The 27,920-nt window shown below is 51.9% G+C and overlaps 1 protein-coding gene and 1 pseudogene across 11 annotated transcripts in view; both read right to left on the bottom strand.

Moving 5' to 3' along the window:
• Positions 1 to 2,514: 2,514 nt before the first annotated feature.
• TCF3 (transcription factor 3) overlaps positions 2,515 to 27,920 on the bottom strand; it is a 48,726-nt gene continuing 23,320 nt past the window's right edge. Inside the window, exons 4-19 of one of the 11 annotated variants that reach the window (XM_053581255.1) lie at positions 21,476 to 21,549; positions 21,164 to 21,242; positions 18,216 to 18,283; positions 16,604 to 16,730; positions 15,284 to 15,333; positions 13,772 to 13,874; positions 13,520 to 13,695; positions 13,302 to 13,434; positions 12,850 to 12,908; positions 12,684 to 12,762; positions 11,661 to 11,734; positions 11,243 to 11,401; positions 11,040 to 11,163; positions 8,444 to 8,579; positions 5,713 to 5,936; positions 2,515 to 5,328 (exon numbers count right to left, since the gene is read on the bottom strand). In XM_053581255.1, coding sequence (XP_053437230.1) covers positions 5,186 to 5,328; positions 5,713 to 5,936; positions 8,444 to 8,579; positions 11,040 to 11,163; positions 11,243 to 11,401; positions 11,661 to 11,734; positions 12,684 to 12,762; positions 12,850 to 12,908; positions 13,302 to 13,434; positions 13,520 to 13,695; positions 13,772 to 13,874; positions 15,284 to 15,333; positions 16,604 to 16,730; positions 18,216 to 18,283; positions 21,164 to 21,242; positions 21,476 to 21,549 — 1,808 coding nt within the window. In that variant the 3' untranslated portion in view covers positions 2,515 to 5,185. Of the gene's footprint in view, positions 5,329 to 5,712; positions 5,962 to 8,049; positions 8,286 to 8,443; positions 8,580 to 8,878; positions 8,920 to 11,039; positions 11,164 to 11,242; positions 11,402 to 11,660; positions 11,735 to 12,683; positions 12,763 to 12,849; positions 12,909 to 13,301; positions 13,435 to 13,519; positions 13,696 to 13,771; positions 13,875 to 15,283; positions 15,334 to 16,603; positions 16,731 to 18,215; positions 18,284 to 21,163; positions 21,243 to 21,475; positions 21,550 to 27,920 lie in introns of those variants that run through there. The other 10 variants (XM_053581253.1, XM_053581252.1, XM_053581254.1 and 7 more) reach the window with 10 other exon arrangements.
• Positions 9,687 to 9,787, bottom strand: LOC128580114 (uncharacterized; annotated as a pseudogene).

Here is a 27,920-nt window from a genome sequence, read left to right as displayed (position 1 = left end):
TCAGCCTCCTAAGTAGCTGGGACTACAGGTGCCCACCACATCATGGGCTATTTTTTGGTTATAATTGTTGTTGTTGTTTAGTAGGCCAAGGCAGGATTCGAACCCACCAGTTCCGGTGTACGTGGCTGGCGCCCTAGTGGCTTGAGCTACAGGCGTTGAGCCAGGAAATCTTTTTTAAAAAAGGAAAATAGGCTACATGCCTGTATCTTAGGTGGTTAGGGTCCTGGCCACATGTACCGGGGCTGGTAGGGTTCGAACCCACTGGGCCTGCTAAACAAAACAAAAATAGCCAGCAATGTGGCAGGCGCCTGTAGTCCCAGCTACTCGGGAGGCTGAGGTAAGAGAATCGCTTGAGGTTGCTGTGAGCTATGATATCATAGCATTTTATAGAGGGTGACAAAGTGAGACTGTCTCAATAAAACAAAAAAATAGCTACAATTCCATTAACAAATTTAAGCAGTTCTAAAATAATTGTTTGAAATTATCAAATATCCAGTGTTCATATTTCCAATTATGTCAAAAAGTCAGGATTTTTTTTGCAGTTTTTGGCTGGGGCTGGGTTTGAGCCCACCACTTCCAGAGCATGGGGCTGGCGCCCTATCCATTTGAGCCACAGGCACCACCCCAGTTTTTTTTTTTTTTTTGAGACAAGAGCCTCAAACTGTCGCCCTGGGTAGAGTGCTGTGGCATCACGGCTCACAGCATCCTCCACCTCCTGGGCTCAAGCAATTCTCCTGCCTCCGCCTCCCAAGTAGCTGGGACTACAGGCACCTGCCACAACACCCGGCTATTTTTTTTTGGTTGCAGCCGTCATTGTTGTTTGGCAGGCCCGGGCTGGATTTGAACCTGCCAGCTCAGATGTATGGGCTGGCACCTTAGCCGCTTGAGCCACAGGCGCTGAGCCTTTTTTTTTTTTGAGACAATCTCACTTTGTCACCCCAGTAGAGTGCCATGGCAAGTAAGTGACCTGCTGCCTAATGTTCCACTCACAACTTTTTATTTTTGAGACAAAATTCTCACTTTGTCACCCTTGGTACAGTGCCCTGGTGTCACAGCTCATAGCAACCTCAAACTCTTGGGCTTAAGCGATTCCCTTGCCTCAGCCTCCCAAGTAGCTGGAACTACAGGCACCTGCCACAACGCCCAGCTATTTTTTGTTGCAGTTGTCGTTGTTTAGCTGGCCCAGGCTGGGTTCGAACTTGCCAGACTCAAGTGTTATGTGGCTAGCGCCATAACCACCATGCCATGGGTGCAGAGCCAAAAACAGTCAGTTTTTATTTTTTATGCTTTGAAACAGAACTCAGGGAAAGCCCAGAATCTGTAATTGCTGTATCTCTGGAGTCTCACCTGACTTCCCTTCAATTTTCCTTGCGATTTATTCACAGAAGACAGGGTCATTTCCAATGAAGTTTCCTCATCTGGGTCCTGCCAGTGGCCTTCTGTACCCAGGGAACACTTGGTGTTACCAGGTAACATCTGTGGTTGTCATGACTTGGTTGGAGGTGCTCCTGGCATGGAGTGGGCGGAAGCCATGGGTGCTACAACCCCTTCTTCCTTGGTTGTTGTATCCTCTGGTGTGCAGAGGGGTGTAGCTGCGGAGGATACCACGAATGCCTCACTCATGAGCCTGGAGTTTGATGTAGCAGGCAACAGGGAGCCATGGAAGGTTTCAAAGGGGGAGTGACATGACAGACTTGGGCAGCAGGATGGGGCTTAGGCTAGAGACAGGGCGGCCAGTGAGAAGCCAGTTCCAAGGGCCCATGGGAAATGAACTCTGGGGCTGGAAGGTCTGGATCATCTCCATAGTCAGGGTTGCCCTCCGAAGTGCAGTACCCCAAGGAGCAGCTTTACTCCAGGAGTCAATCCTGCTTCCAAATCATCTGGAACATAGTGACTCTGTCTCACTGTTACCCTTGGTAGAGTGCTGTGGCATCACAGCAACCTCCAACTCTTGGGCTCAAGTGATTCTCTTGCCTCAGTCTCCCTAGTAGCTGGGACTACAAGTGCCCACTACAACACCTGGCTATTTTTTTGTTGCACTTGTCGTTGTTTAGCAGGCCCAGGATGGGTTCGAACCCACCAGCCGTGGTGTTTGTGGCTGGCACCATTCCCACTGAACTACGGGCATTGCCTCACCTAGAACTTTTTTTTTTTAGAGACAGAGTTTTATTTCGTCGTCTTCGGTAGAGTTCCGTGGCGTCACAGCTCACAGCAACCTCCAGCTTTTGGGCTCAAGCAATTCTCTTGCCTCAGCCTCCTGAGTAGCTGGGACTACAGGCGCCTGCCACAAGGCCCAGCTATTTTTCTGTTGTTGTTACAGGTTGGCCGGAGCCAGGTCTGAACCCGCCACCCTCACTATACGGCACCGCCCACTTGAAACTCTTACTACAAGTACAGGTATCTGGCCTACCCTACAGAGCTTTGGCCCCAGAAGTTCCAGAATCAGATGTTGGAAGTGAGCACACATGCACACAGTTGGACCACCGGGCAGGCTAAGCCTGTGATGTGGATGTTGAACTTCTGACTACCTCCCATCATTCATAAGCATGTAACATCTGATAAGATTCTGGGGACAGCCAAATATTGTTATAAAATGTCACATTTATTGCTACAGTGCTGTTACACAGGACAGGTCTCCAAATCTACTTTAAAGAGGATCATTTAAAAATCCCAGATAATCCAGCCAGCTGTGTTGGCATGTATAAAATTATTTTTCTTTAAAAAACAACTTTGTTTGAAAACCAGGCACTCAGAGCACAATTTCTCCCAGTAATTGTGGTTCTTCCCCTGATCAACTGCTATGTTGTTTTCTTCTTGTGCTGGGTTTATCTTATCACATATATATAACTTAAATTATATATATAATATACAGTTCCAGAGTCTATGGGGCCTGGCGGGGAACATGGCAGCTCCTCAGCTGCTGCCTGTCTGGGTCTACAGGCAGGACCAAAAGCAAAGCAAGAAGGAAATGAAGGATGGTTCCCTAAGAGACAAAACCCAGACAGACCAGGGGGCAGTGGTCATGGTTGGCATATTGGCCCCAGGCCCAGACACCTCTGAGGTGTGACTGACCCTTAAGCAGAGCCCACAAAGAGGTCAGAAGTTTGGGGTGGCCCCCAGGCCATAGCATCACCCCACATTGCATTGGCCTTGGGGTTTCCTTTGAATCTCCCACAGGGCCACCAGATTCCATTGTGTAGGACCCCAAGCTGGCGAGAGGGGAGTCAGGCAATTTCCACTTTTGGGTGTGGGGTGTAGATGCCTGAGCTGCTGGCAGGGTGATCACAGCCAGTTTGGGGGTCCATAAGGCCTCTATGAAGGGGATGGGTATGGATAAAGGGAAAATGAAGGCACTCCAGGACACCTGGGTGACAGAGTGACCAACCACCCTGGTGAGTGTGAGACAAGTTTGTTCACCTCATGACATAAGACCAGCAAAGAGGATCTGGAGAGGCCTAGGTGGCCTAGGTACTGGGAACACAGGGCAGAGATGGCCTGTATGGTGACCCACCCTCTTCGTTTTGCAGCTGGGTCAGATACAAGGCTTAGGGGTATTTATGGAGTCCTGGGACCCTGTTCCTTCTCCAGTTCCAGTCAATCTCAGCCTTAGGCCCTGTGTGCAAGGGTGGCAGGTGTCAGTCCAGGGCGAGAAGTATTCCCCAGGGTGGGGCCAGGCCAGATGGGACTCTGCATCTTGACCACACCAGGATGGACATGCAGCTTGGCAAGGGGATGTGCTGGGGTGGGTGCATTCTGTGGTGGTCCCCTGAGCTGCAGCTCCTCTTCCAGCATACAGAAAATGGGTTTGGGGCAGCGCCTGTGGCTCAAGGAGTAGGGCGCCGGTCCCATATGCCGGAGGTGGCGGGTTCTAAACCTAGCCCCGGCCAAAAAAAAAAGAAAATGGGTTTGGGTCCCCAGACCAAAAGAATGAAGCATGGGGTGTCCCCCAGCTATGTGCTCCAGGGTGTAGCCTCTGTGCCAGAGACTGTTGGTCCCAAAAAAATGCCCCATTTCAGAGAGGTGTGCAGATTCTCAGGAAAAGCAGCTCATTAGGAGATGAGGGAACAGATGCCTCAGGGCCAGGGATAGCCTAGAACAGCACTTGGAAGGAATGTCCCCTCCCTGAAGTCCCTTCTCCACAAGGCTGGGGGCAGGCATAGCAGAGGCCTGCCCCCTCCCTGAGGCAGGAAGAGAAGCAGCTGGGGCAGTCCATGAGACCTCCCACAAGGGCAAGGTGCAAGGCGCAAGGCGCATCCACTTCAACATGGTAACACCGACAAACCCCGCAACATTCAAGAAACACAAACCACCACCTGTCTGCTCTGTCTGTATGCAGTGGCTTTTGGAGCGGAGGATGAGGGCAGGGAGGGGGGAACCTCAGGTTTACATTGGGACTTTTTAATACAAATTTTAATAATCTGCTTGATCATGAAATGCAATGCTTAGTTTTAGAAACAGCAGCAGAAATAGCAAGAAACAGGAGACTTTTATACAAAAAAATTTGTTGCTTACAAAACATATGCAAAAAAAGCTTTAAAAAAAAGGACCAAAGGCATTATCCTTGCTAATTTTCTTCTACATTAAGAAAAAAAATCTTGTAACTAACTTTTTATTTTTCTTAAAAAAAAAAAAGGTACGCTTAGGCACAATTTGCTGGTGGCTTTTGAAGAACAAGCCAGTTTGCACAGCATCTCTCTTGAGTGATATGTTTTGATTCACGTTTTACAGTTAAGGCATTTTTTTTTCTTTTGACAAAGTATATATTTTGTTGCTTGCTTTCTGGTTTTGTTTACAAAAAAAAAAAAGAAAGAAAGAAATAAAGAAAGAAACCAAAAAAAAAACCAAATGCTCCTTTCAGCCCAGGCAATGGGGCCAAGACACAGCTTCAGGATCCAAGGGGCACATCACAGGGCGTCATGGTGGCTGAGACTTGGGAGCAGAGATTCGAGGCCAGTAGCGGGTGGGCCAATGAGCCCAGGAAGGTCCTGGAGCTGGTATCACCTTCATAGCCCATTACGTGGAACCTCATTAGGTCAGGTAGTGCCTCAACACTGACGAGTGCGATGTGGCCCATCTGGCCCACTTTGCAGATGAATACCCAATGCCTTGTTCGGCTGTTCTAGGTAAAACCTGAGCCCAGGACAAGGACCAAGGTTGGGTCACTTGTCCCACGATGGTGTACCTTTCACAAGTGCCCAGTAGAATTGTGGGCCTCACTCAGACCTGGGTGGGCAGCTGAAAGCACCATCTGGGGGTCTCCAACCACGCCTGATACCTTTTCCTCTTCCCGTCGTTTCAAGCAGGCTGCTTTGGGGTTCAGGTTACGCTCTGTGGAGGAGGGAGAGAGCACCATGGGAGAGGATCCCCAGAGAACGTAAGGTGGTAGCGTAGGGGGAGGATGTAGGGAAGGGTGGGTACAAGGGCCCTGCATGTGCTTCCCTCTATTTTTCATGCTCATCTTCATAGAGAAGGCTGTGGAGGGTTTGAGGGGCACTGTAAAGAGATTAGGTTGCCAAGGGTATTTGGGGGGATGTCTCAGGGTTTGAAACCAGCCACTGAGAGAGAAGTAGAGAGAGAGAGAGAGAAAGAGAGAGACCAGAGTCAGTGCACACAAGTCTCCTGGCACAGCACACTGGAGGACCCCAATGTCTATACATGGGCTTGGTAACAGGGAAAAGAGGTGTCTGGGGATACCCTGGCCTGGGAGCCTACCTCGCACCTGCTGCTCCAGGCCCAGAATGACCTGCACGGCCTGCTGCAAGATGAGCAGTTTGGTCTGCGCTTTGTCCGACTTGAGGTGCATCTGGCACATGCGCCCCAGCTCCCGGAAGGCCTCGTTAATATCCCGCACACGCACCCGCTCCCGTGCGTTATTGGCCATGCGCCTCTCCCGGTCCCTCAGGTCTTTCTCCTCCAGTGACAGCACCTCCTCCGTACTGCTGGGTCACAGCACCGAGGCCTCTGTTAGTTATGTGCCAGGCGTGGGGGGAGGGCAGAGACCGGTTGTAGAGAGGGTACACAGCTGGTATGGGTGAGGGTAGCAGTGTACATGGCTGTAGTGGGTGGGGGCATGGCAGTGTAGGTACATGGGTTATGCTGGCATGGGTAGCACTATGGATCCATGTGCTGTGCTACGGTTCATGCGCCTATATCCATGAAAATGTGCTCATCTGTGTGCACAAGGAGTATAGCAGAGACCTGCAGCTATGTTCTTTTCTGTGTGCAGGTGGCTGCCTAGGTTTGTTAAGTCCTCACACCCAACTCTAAGGAAGGCTGTGTGTGTGGTCACACCCAAGAAGGACCAATGCTCCCAGGATGTTCATGTGGAGGGAGGCAGGGTCTTGATTTCCCCAATTGGAAATATGTAGGGGAGCTGATCATCCTTTGCCCTGTGCTCACTCCACGTGGCCCTACAAGGAAGGCCCAGTACCCCTACACCTCTCTGTTCCTCCTTCCTGAAATGACGACCTTCCCCATTCAGAGCAGCTGCTTCCTGGGTGGAGACCTAGGCCTAGGCCTCCCCAAAGGTCAGGACTGGGGAATGTAGGATTCTGAGTCCATAGGAGTAAGCTGGCTAGTCCCTACGAGATCCCCATACTCTGATGAAGAAGAGCCTCAGAAACATGTTTGCTCCTCATAACAAACTGCTTCAAAGACTGAGCCCCCAGTGGGCCTTAGGCCACCACAAGTTCTCCCACAGATCTTGCCTCTGGGAAGGAACACTCAGTCCCTAAGACCTTTAGGAATCCAGCTGTCATTGCTACTGAGTGTGATGTCAGTGGCATCCCTGATGCACTCAGCACCCATCCTGCACCAGGCATGATACTGATACCCTCTCCACGCTGTGCAAATCCCAGCTCAGGCTCTTCAAGCGATATGACTTTAGACAAGTGACCTCACTCCCTGTACGTCATGGAAGCATGAATGCTAATCATAATTGGTACCCACTGTTCTGGATTGTGAAGATAAAACATGGGCGAAGACCTGGCCCAGTGCCTGGTATCTGACCAGCTCTTCTGGGTGGGAGGAGCTGCCCTTGCCCCATGTGCCTGCCCACCTTGCTCTTGGGGCCAGAATGGCTCCAGGTGGCAGTGGCTGCCTCTGGAGCCCAGGACAAGCGCACAGACCAAACTGACAGTGAGGATTGGAGGCTTCCATACTCCTTGGGTCTCTTTTCTTCCCTTAAGTCCCAACAGGGGGATTTGAGGAAGGAAAGGCTGCAAGGGCACAGCCCAGCCATTTTGGGCACTTGGGCAGCAAGTGCGAGGTGAGGGAGGGCCGCCAGGGGAGCAGCAAGATGCATGGGCCAGGATGGAGGGGAACAGAGCAAGAGTCAAGAGAAAAGAGAGGCAGGCGTGGGGGACACAAGGCATGACACACACACCGCCGTGGAGATGCAGAAGCCTCAGAGCTGAGGGGACAGCGGGCAGGGCAGGCCGGGCTCTGGCTCCGGTCCAAGCAACAGTGCTGCAGGAGAGAAAGGATTAAGGGGGCCACGCAGAAGAGGAAGTAGTTAAGCAATCAGCTGCCAGCAGGAGGGGAGGGCAGGAGCCAAGTAACACTGGGAGGCAGGGGACATCTGTCTTTATCTTTGGTCCTCACCCAGCCCTGGGAAATGGGTGTGATTAACACCCACCGGCAGATGGGGAAACTGAGTCAGGGGGCGGAATGGGCTCAAGAAGCCTCATGTGGTTATCTGCTCAAGGTAAACAGTCCAGAGTGGCACGTACACCAGCTTGTGCCTCTGGGCTCTGAGGGGCGTGCTGACCCCTGCAGCCCAGGCTCTGGGCTTCCTGAGAAGGAAAGGCCAGGGTTGGGGAGGGCCCTGAGGTCTGGGGACATAGTTTTGAGCCAAAGGGTCCACATCTGCAGGGCTGGGGTCCAGAGACAGTCCAGTCCACTAAGGCAGAGAGGGACACAGAGATGATGGTAGTTACAGGGAGAGGGCTGGCTGCAGGGAGGGAGGGGAGGTGGAGGACAGCAAGGGGCAGGAGCAGCAGGGAAAGGGTGGTGCTGCGGGGACGGCTGGTGGCCCACGCCCCCACTGACCTCGCACTTGCTGCTCCAAGTTCAGGATGACCGACACGGCCTGGTGCAGGATGAGCAGTTTGGTCTGGGGCTTCTCACTGTTGAGGTGCAGCTGGCACATGCGCCCCAGCTCCTTAAAAGCCTCATTGATGTCGCGGACCCGCAGCCGTTCACGGGCATTATTGGCCACCCGGCGCTCCTTCTCCCTCTCGGCCTTCTGCTCTGGGGGGAGAAGGTCGTCCTCGTCCTCGTCTGGGCTATGGGAGAGGGACGCCAGGAGGGGGCCAGAGGGAGACAGTGAGGTGGGGGACGGGTACGGACCCGCTGATGGCCTCCCAGCATGGATGAGGTGTGCATGTGCCTGTGTGTGTGTCCTGCCAGGGTTAGGTGAGAAGGGACAAGGAGGAGTTGGCACCTGGTCCGGGTCCGGGGCGCCTTCAGCTCCTTCTTGTCCTCCTCAGAGTTGTCAGCCACTGAAGTGTTCTCTTCATCCTCCTTCTCCTCTCGCTTAATCTCGCCAGCACTTGCTGCTGCACCTGCACGTCCAAGTCCTGCAATAGGTCTGTGGTCAGGGGCTGTGGCCAGGGTGGGGGCTGGCTTCCAAGACTACCTGAAAAATCCCTCTTTGCCCCTCTCATGAAGTGCACGAGCTCTCCTAGGACAATCAGGTCTTCATTTACCAAAAAAAAAAAAAAAAAGAAAAAAGAAAAAAAGAAAAAAGAAAGAAACAAAAAACAAAAACAAACCAAAAACAAAAAACTAAAAAAAAAAAAAGAAAAAACAACCAAACAAACAAAAATAAAAACAAACCAAAACCAAAAACAAGACACAACCAGAACTGGATCCCTACCTCATGCCATACACAGGTACCAATTCCAGACAGATTAAGGACTGGAAGGTGAAAGGCAAAATGTTACAACCTTTAGAAGAAAGGATACAGAAATTCTGTTGCAACTCTGGGGTAGGGCAAGGAACGTTTTTTTTGTTGTTGTTGTTTGGTTTTGGTTTTTTTTTTTTTTTTTGAGACTAGGTCTTACTGTTACATGGGACAGAGCAGTGTTGTCATCATAGTTCAATTCATCCTCCAACTCCTGGGCTCAAGGGATCCTCCTGTTTCAGCCTCCTGAGGAGCTGGGACTACAGGCACACACTACCATGCCTGTTTAATTTTTCTATTTTTTTGTAGACATGGGATCTTATTATGGTGTCCCGGCTGATCCTTTTTTTGAGACAGAGTCTCACTTTGTCACCCCCTGCTACTGTGACATCATAGCTCACAGCAACTTCAAACTCTTGGGCTCAAGTGATTCTCTTGCCTCAGCATCCCAAGTAGCTGCGACTACAGGCGCCCACCACAATGCCCAGCTATTTTTAGAGATGGCGTCTCACTCTGGCTCAGGCTGGTCTCAAATTCATGAGCTCAGACAATCCACCCACCTCTGCCTCCCAGACTGCTAAGATTACAGGTGTGAACAATCATAATTGGCCCTCCAGGCTGATCTTGAACTCCTAACTTCAAGTGATTCTCCCAATAAAGAGGCCTCCCAAAGTGCTGGGATTACAGGAGAGGCATGAGCCAATACACCAGAACTTTTCTTTACAATTTTAAATAAGCTGTTTTCTTTTTGACAGAAGCAAACTGTTTAAATCATTTATTTTAAAATATGGAATGCCTTGTGAATTTTAGCATCATCCTTGCACAGGTGCTTTGCTAATATTTTTATCACTCTAATTTTAGTCTATGTGCTACTGAAAGAAATGCTAAAGGAACTGCTTTCAAAAGAAAAACAATTAATAAATTCAACTGCATAAAAATTGAGAATTTCTAATAACGAAAAGGTAACACCAAGAAAGGTTGGGCATAGTGCGCACAACTGTAAACCCAGATCTTTGGGAGGCTGAGGTGGGAGGATCATTTGAGACCAGGTGTTTGAGATTAGCCTGGGCAACATAGTTGGATCCTTTCTCTACTAAAAAAAACTCACTGAAGTCAGGGTCTCCCCGCCAAGCATCGTGGACACTGGGGCCATCCTAGGCGCTGCAGGGTGCTGAGCAGTGTCCCTGCCTCCACCTACCCCATGCCAAAAGCACCCTCAGTCACAACAACCACAATGTCCCCAGAAATGGCCAATGTCCTGTTGGGGGCAGAACTGCTCAGGGTAAGAAAGTCAGGGGAATCCAATGGTACTACTGTTTTCGGAAACACACAGACATACCCCTCAGGAAAGTGCTGATTTGAAAAATCAGGCTGGTTTGAGGGTGGGGGCTGGGCCAGGACAGGGCCCATGATGATCTAACCTTTGCATGGACATGTCACATGTCATGAACAGGAACTGTTTCATCTGTCCCCTTCCTTACTGGGCTTCCCAGCCTAGAAATCTAAGCACTGCCCTATCTCCTCCTTCCTTTCTCCCCCTCTTCACTCTGCTCCAGCCAGACAGGCCTCCTTGATGTGTCTTCAACATGGCAGGTGTCTCCTGCCCCAGGGCCTTTGCATGTGCTGTGCCCCTGCTGGTCTCCCTAAGGTTTTCTCTGTTTACTGCCTATTTCCTTCCCCAGTGCCAAGGACAGTACCTTGCACTAGGCTGATGCAATATTCGAGCCTCCTAGGTAATCTCAACTGTCAAATTCAAGAACCAAGGGGTGGTGGTTTGGAAGCTGCCAACATCACCCACTCAGAGTCCAGGCCAGGCCCCACTCATCCCATCTTCCCTCCTAAAGGAGCTGGCTGTGCACTGTGACCTAGGAGCCCCCATGATGACTGCCCCAGTCCCCCATTCCCGCCTTCAGATTTTTTATCTGGGAAGGGGTGAAACTTCCCCCACCTACTTCACACCCTCAAGTATGCCACTGGGATCCAGGATCCTGTCCCAGGGCCTGCCCCATAAGGGCCACCTAGGGTGGAAGGACAGGGTGACATGTGCTGCTGAGGATCTCACTCTGACTCCTACTGTGCTTCAGTTTCCCTAGCTAGAAGTAGGGGCTTGGACAGTCCTGAGCTGAAGGCTTACCACTGTAGGAGTCAGGCGGACGCGAGAGGTCAGGGAGGGCACTGGGCTGGCTGGGGAGTGCTGCGTGGTTGTGCAGGAGGCTAGTGCTGCCTGTGAGGCCATCCTCTGTGTGGCTGCCTCCAACCTGTGCGTGCAGGAGGTGGCATATCAGGGAGAGGTGGGGCACCCCACCTATCCCTACCCCAGGCTCACCCATGGCTCACCATACTGGTGTGCCGCCCACCCAGCGGCATGGGGTTGGAAAAGCCTGAGGCCAATGCCCCATGGCTGGGCAGCAGTCCCTGCATGTCACCAGCTGTGCCCACAGCATGGCTTCGGAGCACATGGATTGCTTCATCCAGGTGGTCTTCCATCTTGTTCTGCTGTGAAGAACAGGGGTGGTGAGGGGCATGGCTGCCAGGATGCCCCATGCCACCCCTTGTGTCCCCTCTGACACACAAACAACAGCTTGTCCTATTTTCCCTTCCCCAGGAAATTGTCAGCCTAGCTTTGGTGTTACTCCTGAGAAATTAACTTTTTAAACGGTTTCTACTCCAGAGAGCAAGTGTCCTAGTGTATACTCTCCTGGTCCCAAGACCTAAATAGCTCTTCTACGGGCTGCAGGATGGCAGGGTTGCTCACCAGGCCATGGAGACCCCCGTCGTAGCTGGGGGATAAGGCACCTGGGGCTCCTGCGCGGGCCCACTGTGACGTCCCTAGAAGACATGGGAGGCATGTGAGGCAGGGATGGACATAGCCAGACTCTGGCAGATCCCTGACTTTGGCAAACTCCATATCCCTGCTAGATTCCTTAGAAGGGAACTGTGAACAGCCTGTGCTGTCTGGGACAGCCACATGGGGACACCCAACAAAGGCAACCAACTCCATGCTCAGTCTAGCCAGGCAGGGACACTGGGCTGCCCCCAGGGTGGGTCCCCACCCTCCAAGAGGAAGACAGCTCATGGGCACACAGCAGGTACCCCAAAGGGCGGCTCTGCCCCATCCTGCCCCCTCCCTGGGCTCTAGCAGCAGGCAGGACAGTGGTTAGCTCTAGGCAGGGGGTACTGAACAAAACAAAGTAAAGTCAGAATCCCTGAGGCTGCCTTGGGCACAGAAGGGAAGACTCAGGGGCCACATAGTCCAAGAATCTCTGACTGTTACTGCTCCTTACCCCCAGAGCTGAGGCCCTGGCATGTCCTTGCAAAGGACAGGATCTGACCCTCTTGCCAAAGCCAGGCATGGGGTATACAGCTCCCACCTAATAAATACCCATCAGTAAGCAAATGATAACATGCACAGGATCTGGAGTACAGCTGGGGACGTGGCCCTGCAACTCTCACTCTTACCCCTACCTCCTGGTCTATGCCCGAGCTATGATCCACCCCACCCACATGCCACTGTCCAGCCTCTTACACTGCCTGGCCTTGTGCTGTGGCTGTGGAGGCCTGGCATGGAGGGCATCTCCCCTAGGGAGCCTTCTTGGATTGTGCATGGGGGCATGTGCTCATGGAGAGTTTCCATCCCACAGCCTAGCTCTGTGACATAAGACACTGCAGGCACCCTGGGGCTCCCCATTCCCTGCCCCACCTGGCTGCCAGCCCGAGCAGGGCTATAACACTAAATGCAACCCTCCATGGGCTCCCATGTCCCTCTCCCCTCACAGACCTGCCAGACCCTGTGGGGAACCCACGGGGGTGGAGGGACTAGATGAGAAGTTATTGCTTGAGTGATCCGGGGAGTAGATCTGAAATGGGGACAAGAGACAGATGGGCAGTCAGAGACTGGCCACTCGGTCACTGGCCCTGCCACCCCCCTATAACACGAGCCTCACCGAAGCCAGTGCCTTCCCAAGGGCGTCCCCAGAACTGCCGGCTATGGTCCCTCGGGTGCCTGTGGGAGAGAGGTGAGGCCCAACCTTGCGGCTGCCACCCTCAGATGCAGCCTGGCTTGAATGCCCTGGCTGACAGGGAGCTCTCTCCTGTGCCCACCCCCCCTGCAGACAGACACATCACTCCAAGGGCTCCTTGCCCTGACTTGAGTCTGGTTTCTGCCTGACACCTTGACACCTATTGCTGCAGGGCTGAGGCTCTGGGGACAGGCAGCTGCAGGACCCGGGGTACTTGAGGCCCTTCTGAGTCTTGACTTCCCCAGGTGTAATATGGGAAACCCAGTCTTCTGAGAACTGTTTTCAAACCTCTCACACCCGGTGGGCAAGGTGGGCCCACTGGAGGGCAGATGACACTAGTGACAGTAATAACGGCTCCCTCAGGAAAGCGGCCATACCCATAAGGCTGTCAGCCCCGCTGACGGGTGGCGTGTTGCTGGAGACACTGCCGTATGTGGCTCCAGAGGTTGAGGAGAAGGTGGACACGGCTGGAAGCCCACCATTCACCTCTGCCCCGTGCAGCTGGTAGCCCTGGGGGACAGGTGAGAGGAGAGTTGGTCACAGACAAGTGCTGCCCCTACACTGCCTGCCCCACCCTGCCCGCCCTGGGTCCTACCATGCGCTCATGTTGGTGCAGGCCACCAAATGTGCCGCCATTACTGCCACTGCTGCCCACGGAGCTGCTGCTGCCTGCAGGAAGGGGCAGGGGGGAAGAGCCCCCGCCCAGCATGGGCCCAAAGCCTGCCTGGCCCATAGAGCTCCAGAGCTCAGCGGAGGGGTGTAGGTTGCCGTCTGCAGAGAGGGGAATGGTGAGGCAAGATCGGGGGACCCCAGGTCCTGCCCTGTTGCAGGGTGAGCCCCCATGCACCTGCCATGTAGAAGGGGGCGGGGTAGGCGCTGCTGGGGGTCTTGACAGACGGGTAGGTGGCGGCATCCCTGCCATAGTCGTCACCTGAGCTGGGTGGGTATACCTGCAGGCAGGTGGGCGTGGTCAGACAGGAGAGATCTGGCAGGGGGAATCCATCAGCCCCAGCCTCAGCCCCTCCTGGACTTAATCCACCCACCATCCCACTTTCCCATCCTACTCTACATCCTTCCCTCTAAAACCATCCTTCACTTTGGGTGAACCCGTCCCCCAGGGTGATTCTGCAGTGTCCTATCTTTCTCCCTTTCCAGCCCAACCCCTCTTCCTACCTTTCTGCCTCACACCAGTTCTGGCCTTATTTGCCTAAATCCTTCAAAACTGGACTCTGCCCAGAATGCCTCTTCCCTCCTTAATCCAGCAAATTCCTACTGATCCATCAAGCCCCAGCTGTGGTACCCCTAGCCCTTCCCCTGGCCCCAGCCCAGATCACATGAGACCCTAGGGGTCACATTAAGACTTTGGAATAATGTTTGCGGCTGCCCCAGGGGCAATGGCAAAAGGATTTTGTGAGTAGCACCAACTCTGATGAGCTGGTGCTGCCTAGAACCATGTGGTTAAAAAGCACTAGGACCACTAGTAATGCCTGCCCCCCTAGCACTGAGGTGGAGAGAGGTGCTAGGTGGGTCAGGTAGGCTAGGAAGCTCTTAGCTCTGATGCTGTAGGAACCTGGAGGGAGGAATCTCGGGAGGGGGGCCTGGAGAAGAAGGGAAGGGAGGAACATTGTCACATGTGGAGGCTGAAAACTGCCCAAGCCTGACCATGCCTGTCTGGAACATCAACCCAAATAATAGCAAACCCAGGCCTGCTGTGAGCTTAGCCAGCCTAAGGGGAGAGGGGGTTTGAGCCTGGCCTTTACAGGCCCAGGGGCTCCTGGAGGCCAGCACAGGAGCCAGGCATAAGGTGCTGGCAGTTGAGCCAGGGAATTCAACAAATTGCCTTTTCTTCCAGAGTTACTGAACGGCAGGAGGGAGGCGCTGTAAGCTGCTTATGGGCTACCACCAGCTGTTGGGCCTGGCACCCTGCCAACCACTAGGCAAAGGGATGGGAACATGGGCAGCTTGAAATGGGCAGGTGGGGAGGTGAGACCTGAGTAACCCTAGTGGGGCGGGTTGGGGGCCCTACCTCCCCCGGCTCCATTTTCACCCTTACTCAGGAAGAGGCCTTAGCTGTAGGACCTGGCTTTCTCTCAGAGCAAGAAAGATTCAGGTCAGATCTAAGGAAAAACTTCCCTGACTTTCCCTTGGCGACAGCCTCTGGGGCCTTGGGGAAAATTTTGGCTCAGAACCTAGGAGGGGCAGGCCCACAGGTGGCTGGTCCATAGACCCAAGGCACAGGCATGGTCTGGTGACCCCTCTGGCATGCTATGGCCTCCAGTGGGGTGGGCCCCTAAGCCTCAGTGTCATGAAAGGCACTTGGCCTGTGGGGTCCCCCCTCCCCTTCTATCCCACAACTCACCGAGGACGGAAGACCCGGAGGGACCTTCCGGACCTTCTTGGGCTGCGTGTCTGCCAGAAGCAAGAGAAATAAGCAATGCTGTCAAGCACCCTGGATATGCCCCTGTCACTGCTGCTCTATGCTCTGGACAAGTGACCCTTACATTTCCCATTTAATGAAAACTGTTAAAAAGCTCATCTACATGGGTCCAAAGAGGCAAAAAGACATTTTACCCCTTGCATGAAGGAGTGGGAAATGAGCAGTTAACAGTATTTGTGCCAAGTCTCTTCAGAAGCCCCTCAGCCATCCCTTCTTCCCCGGACAAGCCCACCTGCTACAGTCAGTCCACATTATTGTGGATTCTGTATCTGCAAATCTGCCTGTTCAATAAAGTAAGTAACCCTGAAATCCACCCCAGAGGCACTTTCTTGATCATTTGGAGACCTGGGCAGAGTGGGAGAAAATCTGAATCTGAGGCTGACCATGGAACTGCTGTCTTCTTGCTTCACTTACACTCTAAGCATGGCCCTTTTCTCAATCAACTCAGAGCCACCACTTTTCACATTTTTGTGCTTTTTGTTGGTGACATAATCATTTAAAGAATGACTCCAAGACTGGGCATAGTGGCTTATACCTATAATCCTAGCACTTTGGGAGGCCGAGACAAGTTCAAGACCATCTGAGCAAGAGGGAGACCCCATTTCTACTAAAAATAGGAAATTAGGCAGATGTGGTGACACCTGCCTTAGTCTCAGCTACTTGGGAGGCTGAGGCAAGAGGATTGCTCAAATCTAGGAGTTTGAAGTTGCTGCGAGCCATGATGCCTTGGCCCTCTACACAGGGCGATAAAATAAGACACTATCTAAAAAAAAAAAAAGACCCCAATACAGTGCTGAAGCTGCCTAGTGTCTCTGAGGGCAGGTGAGTAGGTGGAAACATGAAGACCCACATTAGAGAAGCCTCTCCAGTGATAATGCTGTTGGCCACGAGCTCAGTGTGCAGGAGTGAACAATACATGTTCTCTAAGATACACACAGGCCTAGAAGTAGGCACCTTCTAGCTGGCCAAAGTGTGGGGACCGGAGGTTGAAAGAAGCCTGACCTTAGGTTTCTCTGAAGAGGAATGACAGACACAGACTGATTCAGAGTCTGTGCAATTTTCTGGATCAGAATTACCTTGAATAATGAGAACCAATTGTGTTTGTATCCCTCTTTGTTTATTGACAGTCCCAGGGTCCAGCCAGGGCTGGAAGATGAAGAGTAGGACCTTCATGCCCCCCTAGCTAATGGGAGGACATACCACTTCCCTCCTGAAGCCTCCCTCTGGCCAGACACCACTCACCCAGGCCACCGTCTGCAGCTCTCCGTCGGGGATTGCTGGGGTAGAAGAACTGGGAGCTGCTCTTGAGGCCTGATGGGGACAGCGGCCCAGGGCTGCTGAGGGACATCTCGCCTGGCAGGAAGCCAGCCTGGAGGAGGGTTGGCAGTCAGGAGTTGCCTGGCCAGGTGCCCAGCCCCCAAGCCAATCTCAGTTAAAAGGACAGACCCCTTTAGACCTATCTGTGGGGAGACCTGACTCTTGGGGCATGGTGGGGAGGTGGTGTCCCCTCTGCCTGCTCACCATGTTTCTTTCCTGACACCTGCTGGACTTCTCTTAGACTGTGGATTGCAAGCCACACTCTCACTTCCATAAAGACAAAAGATGGAAAATGTTGCTAACAAATCAGAAGCTGCATCTTAATGAGACACCTATGTATCCTGGTGTCAGTGGAACCTGCTTGTTCTACTTGGTGTGTGCCTTTTTTTTTTTTGTTAAAACTGAAGGAATGATGTAATTTTGCACATGTTGGTTTGACACGGGGCCACCCTGAGTTGGGTCCTATGTACTGACCTACACGTCTGATCTGTATGGTCTGTGCTTTGCAGGTCGGTTCCTCCCCACAGTGGACAGCTATAAAATGGTCACATTGTTCCTTATCTTGGCTCAGGGGAAAGTAGGTTCTACTCTCAGCTCAGGGCCTAGTACTCAGCTGGATTTCAATAGCTGCTTCAGGCACACCAAATGTACAGATGGGATGACACCCTGAGATCTAGGAGTCAGAGGAGGCCACTTTGGGACCACTGGGGCTAGTCTCTGCCCCCTGCCCCCAACCCAGGCCTTTTTTTTCAGAGACAGAGTTTCACTTTGTTGTCCTCGGTAGAGTGCCGTGGCGTCACAGCTCACAGCAACCTCCAGCTCCTGGGCTTAGGTGATTCTCTAGCCTCAGCCTCCCGAGTAGCTGGGGAGTACAGGCACCCGCCACAACGCCCGGCTATATTTTTGTTGCAGTTTTGGCCGGCGGTGGGTTCAAACCTGCCACCCTCGGTATATGGGGCTGGCGCCCTACTCACTGAGCCACAGGCACCACCCCAAACCCAGGCCTCTTAACTGGGGCCAGTGAGGGTGAGAATTTCATCTGGATTGGGGCCTGTTGGGTGGGTTCCCTGGGTGGTCCACACCTACAAAGGCTGCCGTATTACCTCACTTTCCCTGTCTGCCATGAAGGGGTAGGTAGGTGGACGTGTCAGCCTCCCTGGCCTTGAACCCAGGGCAGGGGGTTGTTATGGGGTCAGGGGTCATGGCCTCCCTGAGTCTCACCTGCTTCTCCCTTCTTCCCTATTCACACCTGACTAGTCCAGCCTGGCCTAAGGCCCAAAATATTCTAGCTGCAACCAGGGAGTGGGCAGAACTTGGCTGGGCCATGAAAGCTTCCACAGGTCAGAGGACAATCATGCAGGATTCATTTAAAATTAAGACACACCAAAAAATAAAAGGTGGGAAAAGGATGGGGAATGGAGCCAGACACACCCCACACCAAGTTGCACCAAGTCACTGACCACCTGCATCGTCCACTCCATCCCTATCTGGGAAATAGTGGCACCCAACACCACACACAGCCACCCATGCCCCTCACCTGAGTCAAGCCGCCAACACCTGGGTCTCTCCCAAAGGGAGCATACGTGCTCCGGTCGTTGCCCTTGCCTGGAGGGGAGGAAGGAAGGTCACTCAGAACTGACTCCTGAGGGCTGGTGGGTCGTACCAGCACTTGGCTGCACACAGCAGACACTCAGTAAGTGTATACGATTGAGAGAAATGGGACAGTCGTTCTGTCAACCAGCAAAGGAAGCTTGGGAACAAAAAGGGGTCCCAGCAGGTCTTAGGCTGACTGAAAACATGCTGCAACAACACGTCCTCTGCCTGGAAGCAGGGGCTGCTGAGCTCTGGGTGGCCTTAGCTTTCTGTTGTCTGTGCCTGACCTTCAACAGGGCCCTGCCCTTCCTGAGCCTTAGTTACTTCTGTTCAAGTTCAGGAGCTGCTGGTACCCGGAGAGTGTGGGCTTACATGAGGTATCTGTCTGTCCCAGGGGATAGACCTGGGAGAGGAGCCCGTGACCTGTGTACATGGTGTCTACCAGGCTCAGTGACCAGGTCCCAGGGCTCCCTAAGCTTCCATGGCACAGGTTCATGAAAGAGCATGTGCCCCACATGCCAACAAGAAGCATCACCCCTGTGATGGTTCAAACTATTAGTGACGATGGGTGGTCAGGACCTGGGGCTCCAGAGGGGCATAGCTTGCCTGAGAGAACCACCTGTAGGGACAGATTCCAGCAGCTGAATGGACGTCTGAAAGGATCCCTGGATGACTGGGCACTTGAGCTATTTAAGTCCCCTTTCAGATTAAAACTGGGTGTTTAGGCTCTGCGACTGTAGCTCAAACAGCTAAGGCGCCAGCCACATACACTGGAGCTGGCGGGTTCGAATCCAGCCCAGGCCTGCCAAACAACGACAACTACAACCAAAAAATAGCCAGGTGTTGTGATGGACACCTGTAGTCCCAGCTACTTGGGAGGCTGAGGCAAGAGAATTGCTTAAGCCCAAGAGTTGGAGGTTGCTGTGAGCTGTGATGCCACCGCACTCTACCGAGGGTGATTAAATGAGATACTGTCTCTAAAAAAAAAACCCAAGAAAACAAAGCAACTGGTGTTTAACTTGACTGAACGGTGAGGAGTCAGAATGCTCAACTAATTTGAGTTATTGTCAAACCAGGAAAAAAAAATCTCCTGATTTATTCTGAAAGTATGATTTCACCCAGATTTCAGAGTAAGTGCTCCTGGAGTCTGATGCTTTTTCCCCTTCCATAGCCTCATCATGGTGACCTCAAGGGGTCAGATTATGTTCATGATCCCACAGGCCATGTCTAGTGTCTAGCAATAGCAGCCATTGGTCCTGTTACACAGGTGAGAAAAATGAGCCCAGAGATCCACAGATGGCTGAGCCGCAGGGAGACTGACACTGCTCCACTTCCTACTGGCTATGGGGACCCCTGCCTGCACTCTCCCAACTCCTTGGCCACATTCCAGGTGTGTGAGGGGCTAGGAGGGTACACAACAAAGCCTCGGGCACTGCTGGACAGACCAGGCCATGGGAACTGCTGGAATTAGCCCGGCCTGCCCTCAGGCCAACAGGGAATATAGTGAAGAAGCCAGAAGAAGGAACAGCCAGAGGGGAACCCAGTGTCCCTGCAGGTGCAGGGACCATCCTAAGCTACAAGGCAGGGCTGGGCCTCACCTTCCTCAACTGGGAAATGGGCATAAAACTCTCATCAAATAAGAAGGGTGTTCAGACTCATCCTCCCCTCCCTCTTTTATGCAATTAACTTCCCCCTCAGCCTCCAACCTACCATGTACCAAATCCCAGCGTGGGCAAAGTGATACATGACTGCCCTATGGGGCCTGAGCCAGGAACTTCCCCTCAGGGTCCAGTGTAAGAGTCAAGGCCCCCAAAGTCTTCCAGCCTGTTTCCCCATGAGCCAATAATGCCTTGGGCCATACACAGTTCACGCCTGCACAGAACACCTAAACCCAGTACCACAGCTGAGGTGCCCACAGCAGGCACCCCCACCATACTGTGTGCTCTTGTCTCATGAACACTAACAGAAACACTGTGGCTAACTGCCCTGCTGCCAGGATCCTAGAGACAACAGAGGGAACTCATGTGCAGAGTTGCTAAGGGATGACATTGTAACATCCATGTTTTGCAGCCAAGGTGCCAAGGTAGGAGGCTGCCCCGAACTGTCTGTAAGTAGTGTGCCCCAAGCACCAGATTCCCTCAGAAAGAGGGTGTGTGTGCGAATGCAGAGGGAAGTCTGTGGAGGTCACCAGGCAGGAGGGAGGGCAAATGATCAAAGCCTAATGGTCCTTGGAAGATGGAGCCCATGCCAGTTCCTGACCAGCCACAGCCCTCTGGACAGGTTGCTTTTCTCAAGTTTGCTAGTCTGCAGGATGAGCTGGGATAGTAACAAAAAAGGCAACAATGGCTCCTTGCATATAGCAAGGCCCAGCCAGCTCTACACATCCCCACCACCTCCCATGGGGAAGTCTCTAAGAAAGTCCTTGTCTTACAGGGAGAAACTGAGGATCAAAAGGGGATAGTGCTTGCCCAGAGTCAACAGTGGAACGGATGTGATCCAGGCCCGTCCAAGTCCTGATTTTCTCAGTTTCAATGATGGGAGCTATGGAAAGGCATAAGAGGGCTCTGACCACCTGGTGCTGGGCCCCCTTCGTGAGCTTCCAAGGCTTTTACCCCCTAGGCACCTGAAGCCCCACAGCAGCTCCAGGAATGAGGTGGCTCTGGAATTGCCTTCCTGCCCCCAACCTCAGGAACAGAGAGACATTGAGTCACAGAGTGCCATGTGGCAAGTACCTGGGTAGTGCCCACCTACACTCTGCTCTGGGGATGGACAGAGGCTACAGCCATCGGTACTCTCTGGGTGGCCTTGGCTTTTACACTGGCACCTGCAGGCCACCACTCATGCATGTGTGCACTAAGAGGGATCACGGACAGCACCACACTGGGTCCTCACCTCCAAGCCCAGGTCCCAGGAATGTAGATGAAGACAGGCTGCTATGGGACTCGCTGAAGTGGGTGCCTTCACTGTAGGTCTGGAAGAGATGATGAAGGGAGGGGATGAGGGGTGGTGGGGGATCCAGGGGCCCAGGTCTACCCCCACATTATAGTTGCTTCCAAGTGCCAGACTTAGGACTTGAACCCTTATCTCTGAGTCCAAATCCCCTGAGAAGCTGGCTGGCATCTGACTTTCTCTTCTTCTTTGCCTCATCTTCCCTATATGCCCCCACTCCAGGAAAAGGAAACTCAGGGACTAGGGCCTCCTCACCCGGCTGGGGTCGAAGGAGGAACTGTTCTGGTCACTGGTGCCCCAGGAGCCGGAACTGGGCCGGTCGTCAAGACCTGCAGGGCAGGAAGGAGAGAGTTAGAGGTCACCCTCACCCCTGTCTAAAGCCTCATTAGACACAGAGACCTAATGGTCTCCTGGAGACCTTTCTCACCCAGCCCCACTCAACCCAGCCCATATGACACCAGTCAGCAGCAAACACCCTGGGACTCAGTGTACATACAGATCCAAAAGCTCAATATCTCTTCTACCAGCTGTCTCTGCTGGTAAATTCCTATCCATCTGTCAAAGCCCCTGGCTATCACATCCACCCTGGGCAGAGTACTCAGCCTTATACTGAGCCTCCTCCCAGACTCAGCCTCCCACCCCACAGCCTGACCATGTGGCACTGAGGTATCCGTTTCAGTTATCTCTTCTGATCCTGCAAGAAAGGCTCACAAGAGTTTCAGGGCACAGCAAGCTCCCGGAAAGTTGCAGTCTCCCTCTTCCTACTGCTGCCAGGGGCCATCTACTGGGCTAGCAGCCCAGCAAGGGAGAATGGAATCCCTATCATAGAGAAGTAAGGCTGGCCTAGAGGCCTGTGGCACAGCAGGAGTTAACCGGTGTGGGGACCTGGACCTTGGTCCCCAGGGCAAGGCCCTTATCTCCTAGAACACTCATATGGGGCACCCACCCAACACTCAGAATCTTCTGCACCCGGCAAGGTGTGCTTGGACCTTTTCTAGGGACAGGGACTATGTCCTCCTTCATTGGAGACCAGGGGCCACTCCTTATGCTTCAGTTTCCCTTCTCAATAAACAGGGTTACAGACTGGACTTTACTGGACTGACAGTGTCCACCTCCAACTCTCTCTCTTTTTTTTTTTTTTTTTTGAGACAGAGTTCATTTTGTTCCTCACAGTAGAGTGCCATAGCATTACTATAGCTCACAGCAACCTCAAACTCTTGGATTCAAGTATCCTTTGCCTCGGTTTTTCTACTTTTAGTTAGAGACAAGGTCTTACTCTTGTTCAGGCTGGTCTCAAACTGCAGAGCTCAAGCAATACACCCACCTAGGCCTCTCAGAGTGCTAGGATTATAGGCACGAGCCACTCTGTCTCACCACGTCCAACTCTTGAGACCAGATGCTCATGAGTGCCAGGCCAGTACCAACTCAGGCCAGCCCCCCCAACCCCATGCAAAGCCAGGTTGGATGCTTGGCCATGGTAGACTCTAGCCTAGCTCCCTCACCCCACCCATACTCATCTGCACCAGAAACTTCTTCCAAATAGCATCTTTCTATTTTGGTGCCTTTATGTTAATCACCCCTCAATCGCTGTTTAATTGCTGTCTAGTTTACATAATTATGCATATTAATCTGTACAATCTAATGAATATTCATGACTCATTTAGATTTTGTTTTCTAATCAAAAATTTCCAATGTGATGGGCGGGGTGGGCACTGGGACACTGTCTTAGCAGGTGGGGGAGCCAAGCAGGGAGCTCTCATGGCCTCTAGGAATCCACTCAGTATTGTTGCTTGTTTTAGGTTTCCTGCCCCAAGACCTGGGAATTCATTTGGGCCCTGGGCATTCATTCAGGCCCTGAGGGAAGGGGTAGTTGCCTAAGTGGGAAGGGTGGCTTCTCAAGCTTCAGCACAGCACCAGTATCCTCTAGTCTCAGGTTCCCTCAACATGTACCTGCCTACTGTCCCTTCGCTGCCAGCCACAGCCCCTGAGACAAGGGTGTCCCTGTGCTGGGTGCCCTCACTCTAGTGAACATCTACAACATACCCCTGCAGGTACTGGGACTCTCAGGAAAGCAAAGGAAGGCTCAATGTCAGCCATGTGATCCAGTGAGGCTGCAAACCTGGCCTCATAGCTCTTGTCCCTGATGTCCTCCTTCATTGCAGACCAGGGGTCACTCCTTATGCCTCAGTTTCCCTCCTCAATGAATAGGGTTACAGACTGGACTTTACTGGACTGACAGTGTCCACCTCCAACTCTTTTTTTTTTTGGGAGACAGAATTCACTTTGTTTTTACAGTAGAGTGCCATAGCATTATAACAGCTCACAGCAACCTCAAACTCTTTGATTCAAGTATCTTTTGCTTCAGTTTTTCTACTTTTAGTAGAGATAAGGTCTTATTCTCTGCCCTTTCAGGACTCCCCTCATCTAACCCTTGGCCTCCTCCCTTCCAGAAATGACAAAAATAGGGGTAGCTCCACATGAATTAACGGTTATTAAAATCATCCCAGCAATTAATTAAGCATTTTAATAACCCAGTCATGAATATTCATAACATATCCCTTGCTTGTGTTCTAATTAAAACATACTAATAGAATAAGACGTTGCTGTCAGAGTGTGTGCGCACGTGCATATATATATATACACACACACACACTTTTTTTTTTTTTTTTGAGACAGTCTCACTTTGTCATCCCTGGTAGAGTGCCATGGCGTCACAGCTCACAGCAACCTCAAACTCTTGGGCTTAAGTGATTTTTTTGTCCCAGCCTCCAGAGTAGCTGAGACTACAGGCACCTGCCACAATGCCCAGCTATTTTTTAGAGATGGGGTCTTGCTCTAGCTCAGGGTGGTCTCAAGGCGATCCACCCACCTCGGCCTCCCAGAGTGCTGGGATTACAGCCGTGAGCCACCTTGCCTGGCCCCAGTGAGTGTGTGTGTGTATATATATATACACATATGTGTATATATACATGTATATATATATACATACATTTTTTTTTTCTTTTTCAACAATAAAGATTAAGTCCTGAGGAACAATTTCCGAGAAGGATGCTGCTTGCTCTGGGACAGCCCAGGTGCTTTGGGAGAGACCTAGAAGTGGACCTTCAGAGGGCGCTGGGAAGGGGGCAATGCCTACCCCTTGGAGCTTCCATGCCAATTCCAGATGACCAGTGTGGCAAAGCCGCCTACCTGCCCAGGCTGCTTAGAGGTTAACAGTGAAGACTATGTTCAATGAACACTCAAGGCATGCTCAAGGCTTGCAAGGCTTCTAGCTTTATAGGTCTATTCTAGCTTTCCAGGCCTATTCTGGGCTGGACCTGCACTCACCCCACTGACTGTGGGCTCACCCTTACCTGGTACCCATTTGCAAATGATGGAGCACATTCCAAAGTTAGGAAGTACTAGCAGGACAAATGGCCCATGGACCAAGTCTGGTCCCTTGCCAATGGGGATGACTACATTTATTAGTTTTATTAGCATGCAGTCATGCCCATTTGTTCTTGTACTGTCCAGAGAAGCCTCAGCAGACCACATGGCTGGCACAGTCAAAAATATTCCCAAATAGGCTCAGTGCCTAGGCACCGCCACATACACTGGAGCTGGCAGGATCGAATCCAGCCCAGGCCTGTCAAACAATAATGACAACTGCAACCAAGAAATAGCCAGGTGGGCAGCGCCTGTGGCTCAAAGGAGTAAGACGCTGGCCCCATATACAGGAGGTGGCAGGTTCAAGCCCAGCCCTGGCTAAAAAAAAAAAAAAAAAAAGAAATAGCCAGGTGTTGTGGTGGATGCCTGTAGTCCCAGCTACTTGGAAGGCTGAGGCAAGAGGATCGCTTAAGCCCAAGAATTTGAAGTTGCTGTGAGCTATGACGCCATAGCACTCTACCCACGGCCACATAGTGAGATTCTGTCTCAAAAAAAAAAAACATTCCCAAACTGGGCCTTTACAGAGAGGGTCAGCTAACCTCAGTATGCAGGAAGATTGGTAAGGAAACTGCTGGAGACGGATGGCGCCTGTGGCTCAGTGGGTAGGGTGCTGGCCCCATATACAGAGGGTGGCGGGTTCAAACCTAGACCCGGTCAAACTGCAAAACAAAAATAGCGGGGCACTGTGGCGGGCGCCTGTAGTCCCAGCTACTTGGGAGGCTGAGACAAGAGAATCGTCTAAGCCCAGGAGTTGGAGGTTGCCTACCAAGGGCGATAAGGTGAGACTATGTCTCTAAAAAAAAAAAAAAAAAAAAAAAATAGAAAAAAAGAAACTGCTGGAGACATTTCAGCTGCCTCCACAAGGAGCCTAATTCCAAGAGTTCAGAATCAGAAGTGGACCCAACTGGCAAAGTCTCTGGCAGATGCAAACCCTGGACACAGCCCTCAGGCACAACACCAGGGGTGTGGCTTCAGACTGGCTTGAGGACAATGTGCCCCCAACAGGGGAGTCCAAGCCAAAGTCCCAGGAATCATACCCCCTCCTACATCATGCCCCAGTCCTCACAGCTATAGCCTATGTCACACCAAGTCCCCACAGCAGCTTCCTCCCAGATCTGCTGACATTTTGCCCCAGGTAGCCCAATGGAGCTTTTAGAAGCAAAACCTGGCTATCTTCTCTCCCTCCAACCACTCCCATGGCTCCCCATCACCCTCAGGGTTAAGACCAAACTCCTTCCTGACTTCAGTCCTTTCCTGCCCCAACAGCATCCCTGCCTGGGCTTGCCCCCGATTCTCCCCACCCCAGGCCCCTCTGTGTCCCTTGCACTGTCTGGCGCAGGGCCAGGCTGCCATGAACATTTGCCTCCCACTTATTTATTTATTTTTTGAGACAGTCTCACTAAGTTGACCTCAGTAGAGTGCCATAGTGTCATAGCTCACAGCAATCTCAAACTCTTGGGCTTAAGCGATTCTCTTACCTCAGTCTCCCAAGTAGCTGGGATTACAGGCACCCACCACAACACTCGGCTATTTGTTGTTGTTGTTGTTGTTAGAGGCCCAAGCTGGGTTTGAACCCACCAGCCCCGGTATATGTGGCCGGTGCCCTAACCACTGAGCTACAGGTGCTGAGCCTGCCTCCACCTCTTTATTTCACTCTTTTTTTTTTTTTTTGCAGTTTTTGGCCAGGGCGGTGTGAACCCACCACCTCCGGCATATGGGGCTGGCACACTACCCTTTTGAGTCACAGGTGCCGCCCCTTATTTCATTCTTAAATAACGTGTCCCCAGTGGAATGATCCAGAAGCTCTCTATCTGTCCTGTCCAATATAGCCTGAAATGTGACCAGAGAGACCAGGCTGGGTGGGGGAGAACATCAGATTTTATGAAATTTTGGCTAACGCAAATGTGTACGGTATACATAGCTAGTGGCTGCTGTGTTGGACAGCACAGCCCCCAAATGTAATAAGGAGTAACAATAACAACCATATGTGGCAATTACACCTGACATAAAAAACAAAACTGATGCCTTCCCAGCAACTATTTAGCTAACTAACTCAGCTAACTTACATTCTGTTCCATTCAGACCTGAATGGGGCCAACCCAGTATGTGTAGTTGATAGGATCCTCCCCACAAGCCTGTCAGCGCTCCCTCTTTTTTTCCATCTTATGATTAAAATCTTGAAGAAACCTTATCTGCTCCACCTGGGTCCAGCCCTGCAGCCCCTGATGCTTCTCTATCACATTTCTAATCACCTGGAAGGGGTTGCAAAGGGGCGAGATCAGATGCTGGTTTAAGTCTGAGAAAGCAGCCCTTCCTTAGTGGGGCACCTTTCAGTTTCTATATAAGCCCAAACTGAGGAAAGGGCCTCAAAATGTGCCCTCTACGCAGACAAATTACTTTGTCTTTTTTTTTTTCTGAGACAGAGTCTCATTATGTCGCCCTCAGTAGAGTGCCATAGTGCTACAGCTCACAGCAACCTCAAACTCTTGGGCTTAAGCAATTCTCTTGCCTCAGCCTCCCAAGTAGCTGTGACTACAGGGACTTGCTATAACGCCCGGCTACTTTTTTGTTGTAGTTGTCATTGTTATTTGGCAAGCCCAGGATGGGTTTGAACCTGCCAGCCCCCGTGTATGTGGCTGGTGCCCTAGCCACTGAGCTATTAGGTGCTGAGCCCTTTCTGCCCTTTTTATCTTTGTTTTTCTGGTCTATAGAATTTGTAACTACTGTATAAAGATTCACAGGGCAGGCAGTGGCCACAGGCTCCAGTAAGACGCTTCTGGCATTCTGAAGAGTTCAGAATCTTTCCTTGTCAGGGGATGAGAGAATCTGGGAGGCATAGGAAAGCAGGGCCATGACCTACCCCAGGGCAAGCAAATCTGGGCTGAAGAGAAAATGAAGTGGAGGCCACACTCCACCCTTCCTAAGAGTAGGGTTCCCAAAGCCCCCAAAGTGAGAGGATGTATCAAGGGACATACCCTTGGGTAGAGCAGCAATGAGGTTGTGTGGGCAACACGTGCAGCCTCATCCAACAGAAACCAGGGACTCCTCTCAACCCAACCATTCTGAAACCCCAGAGGGGCAACCCCCAACACCTTGGGGGCTTCACTGGTGAACAGAGCTGACCCTGAGAATAAGGTGTAACAGATATCTAGATAATTCATGGAGAAATAAGCTCCCTATCCCAATGCAAATTCCTGATCAGTGGCCACAGTGACAACAGAGACCAACCCCTAACACTTACCCCTACTTCACTGTCTAGGAGTATTTGTATAGC

This window comes from Nycticebus coucang, chromosome 2 (genome assembly GCF_027406575.1).
Source record: "Nycticebus coucang isolate mNycCou1 chromosome 2, mNycCou1.pri, whole genome shotgun sequence".
Classification (NCBI taxonomy): Eukaryota; Metazoa; Chordata; class Mammalia; order Primates; family Lorisidae; genus Nycticebus; species Nycticebus coucang.
This window is presented reverse-complemented; position numbering and strand designations above follow the sequence as displayed.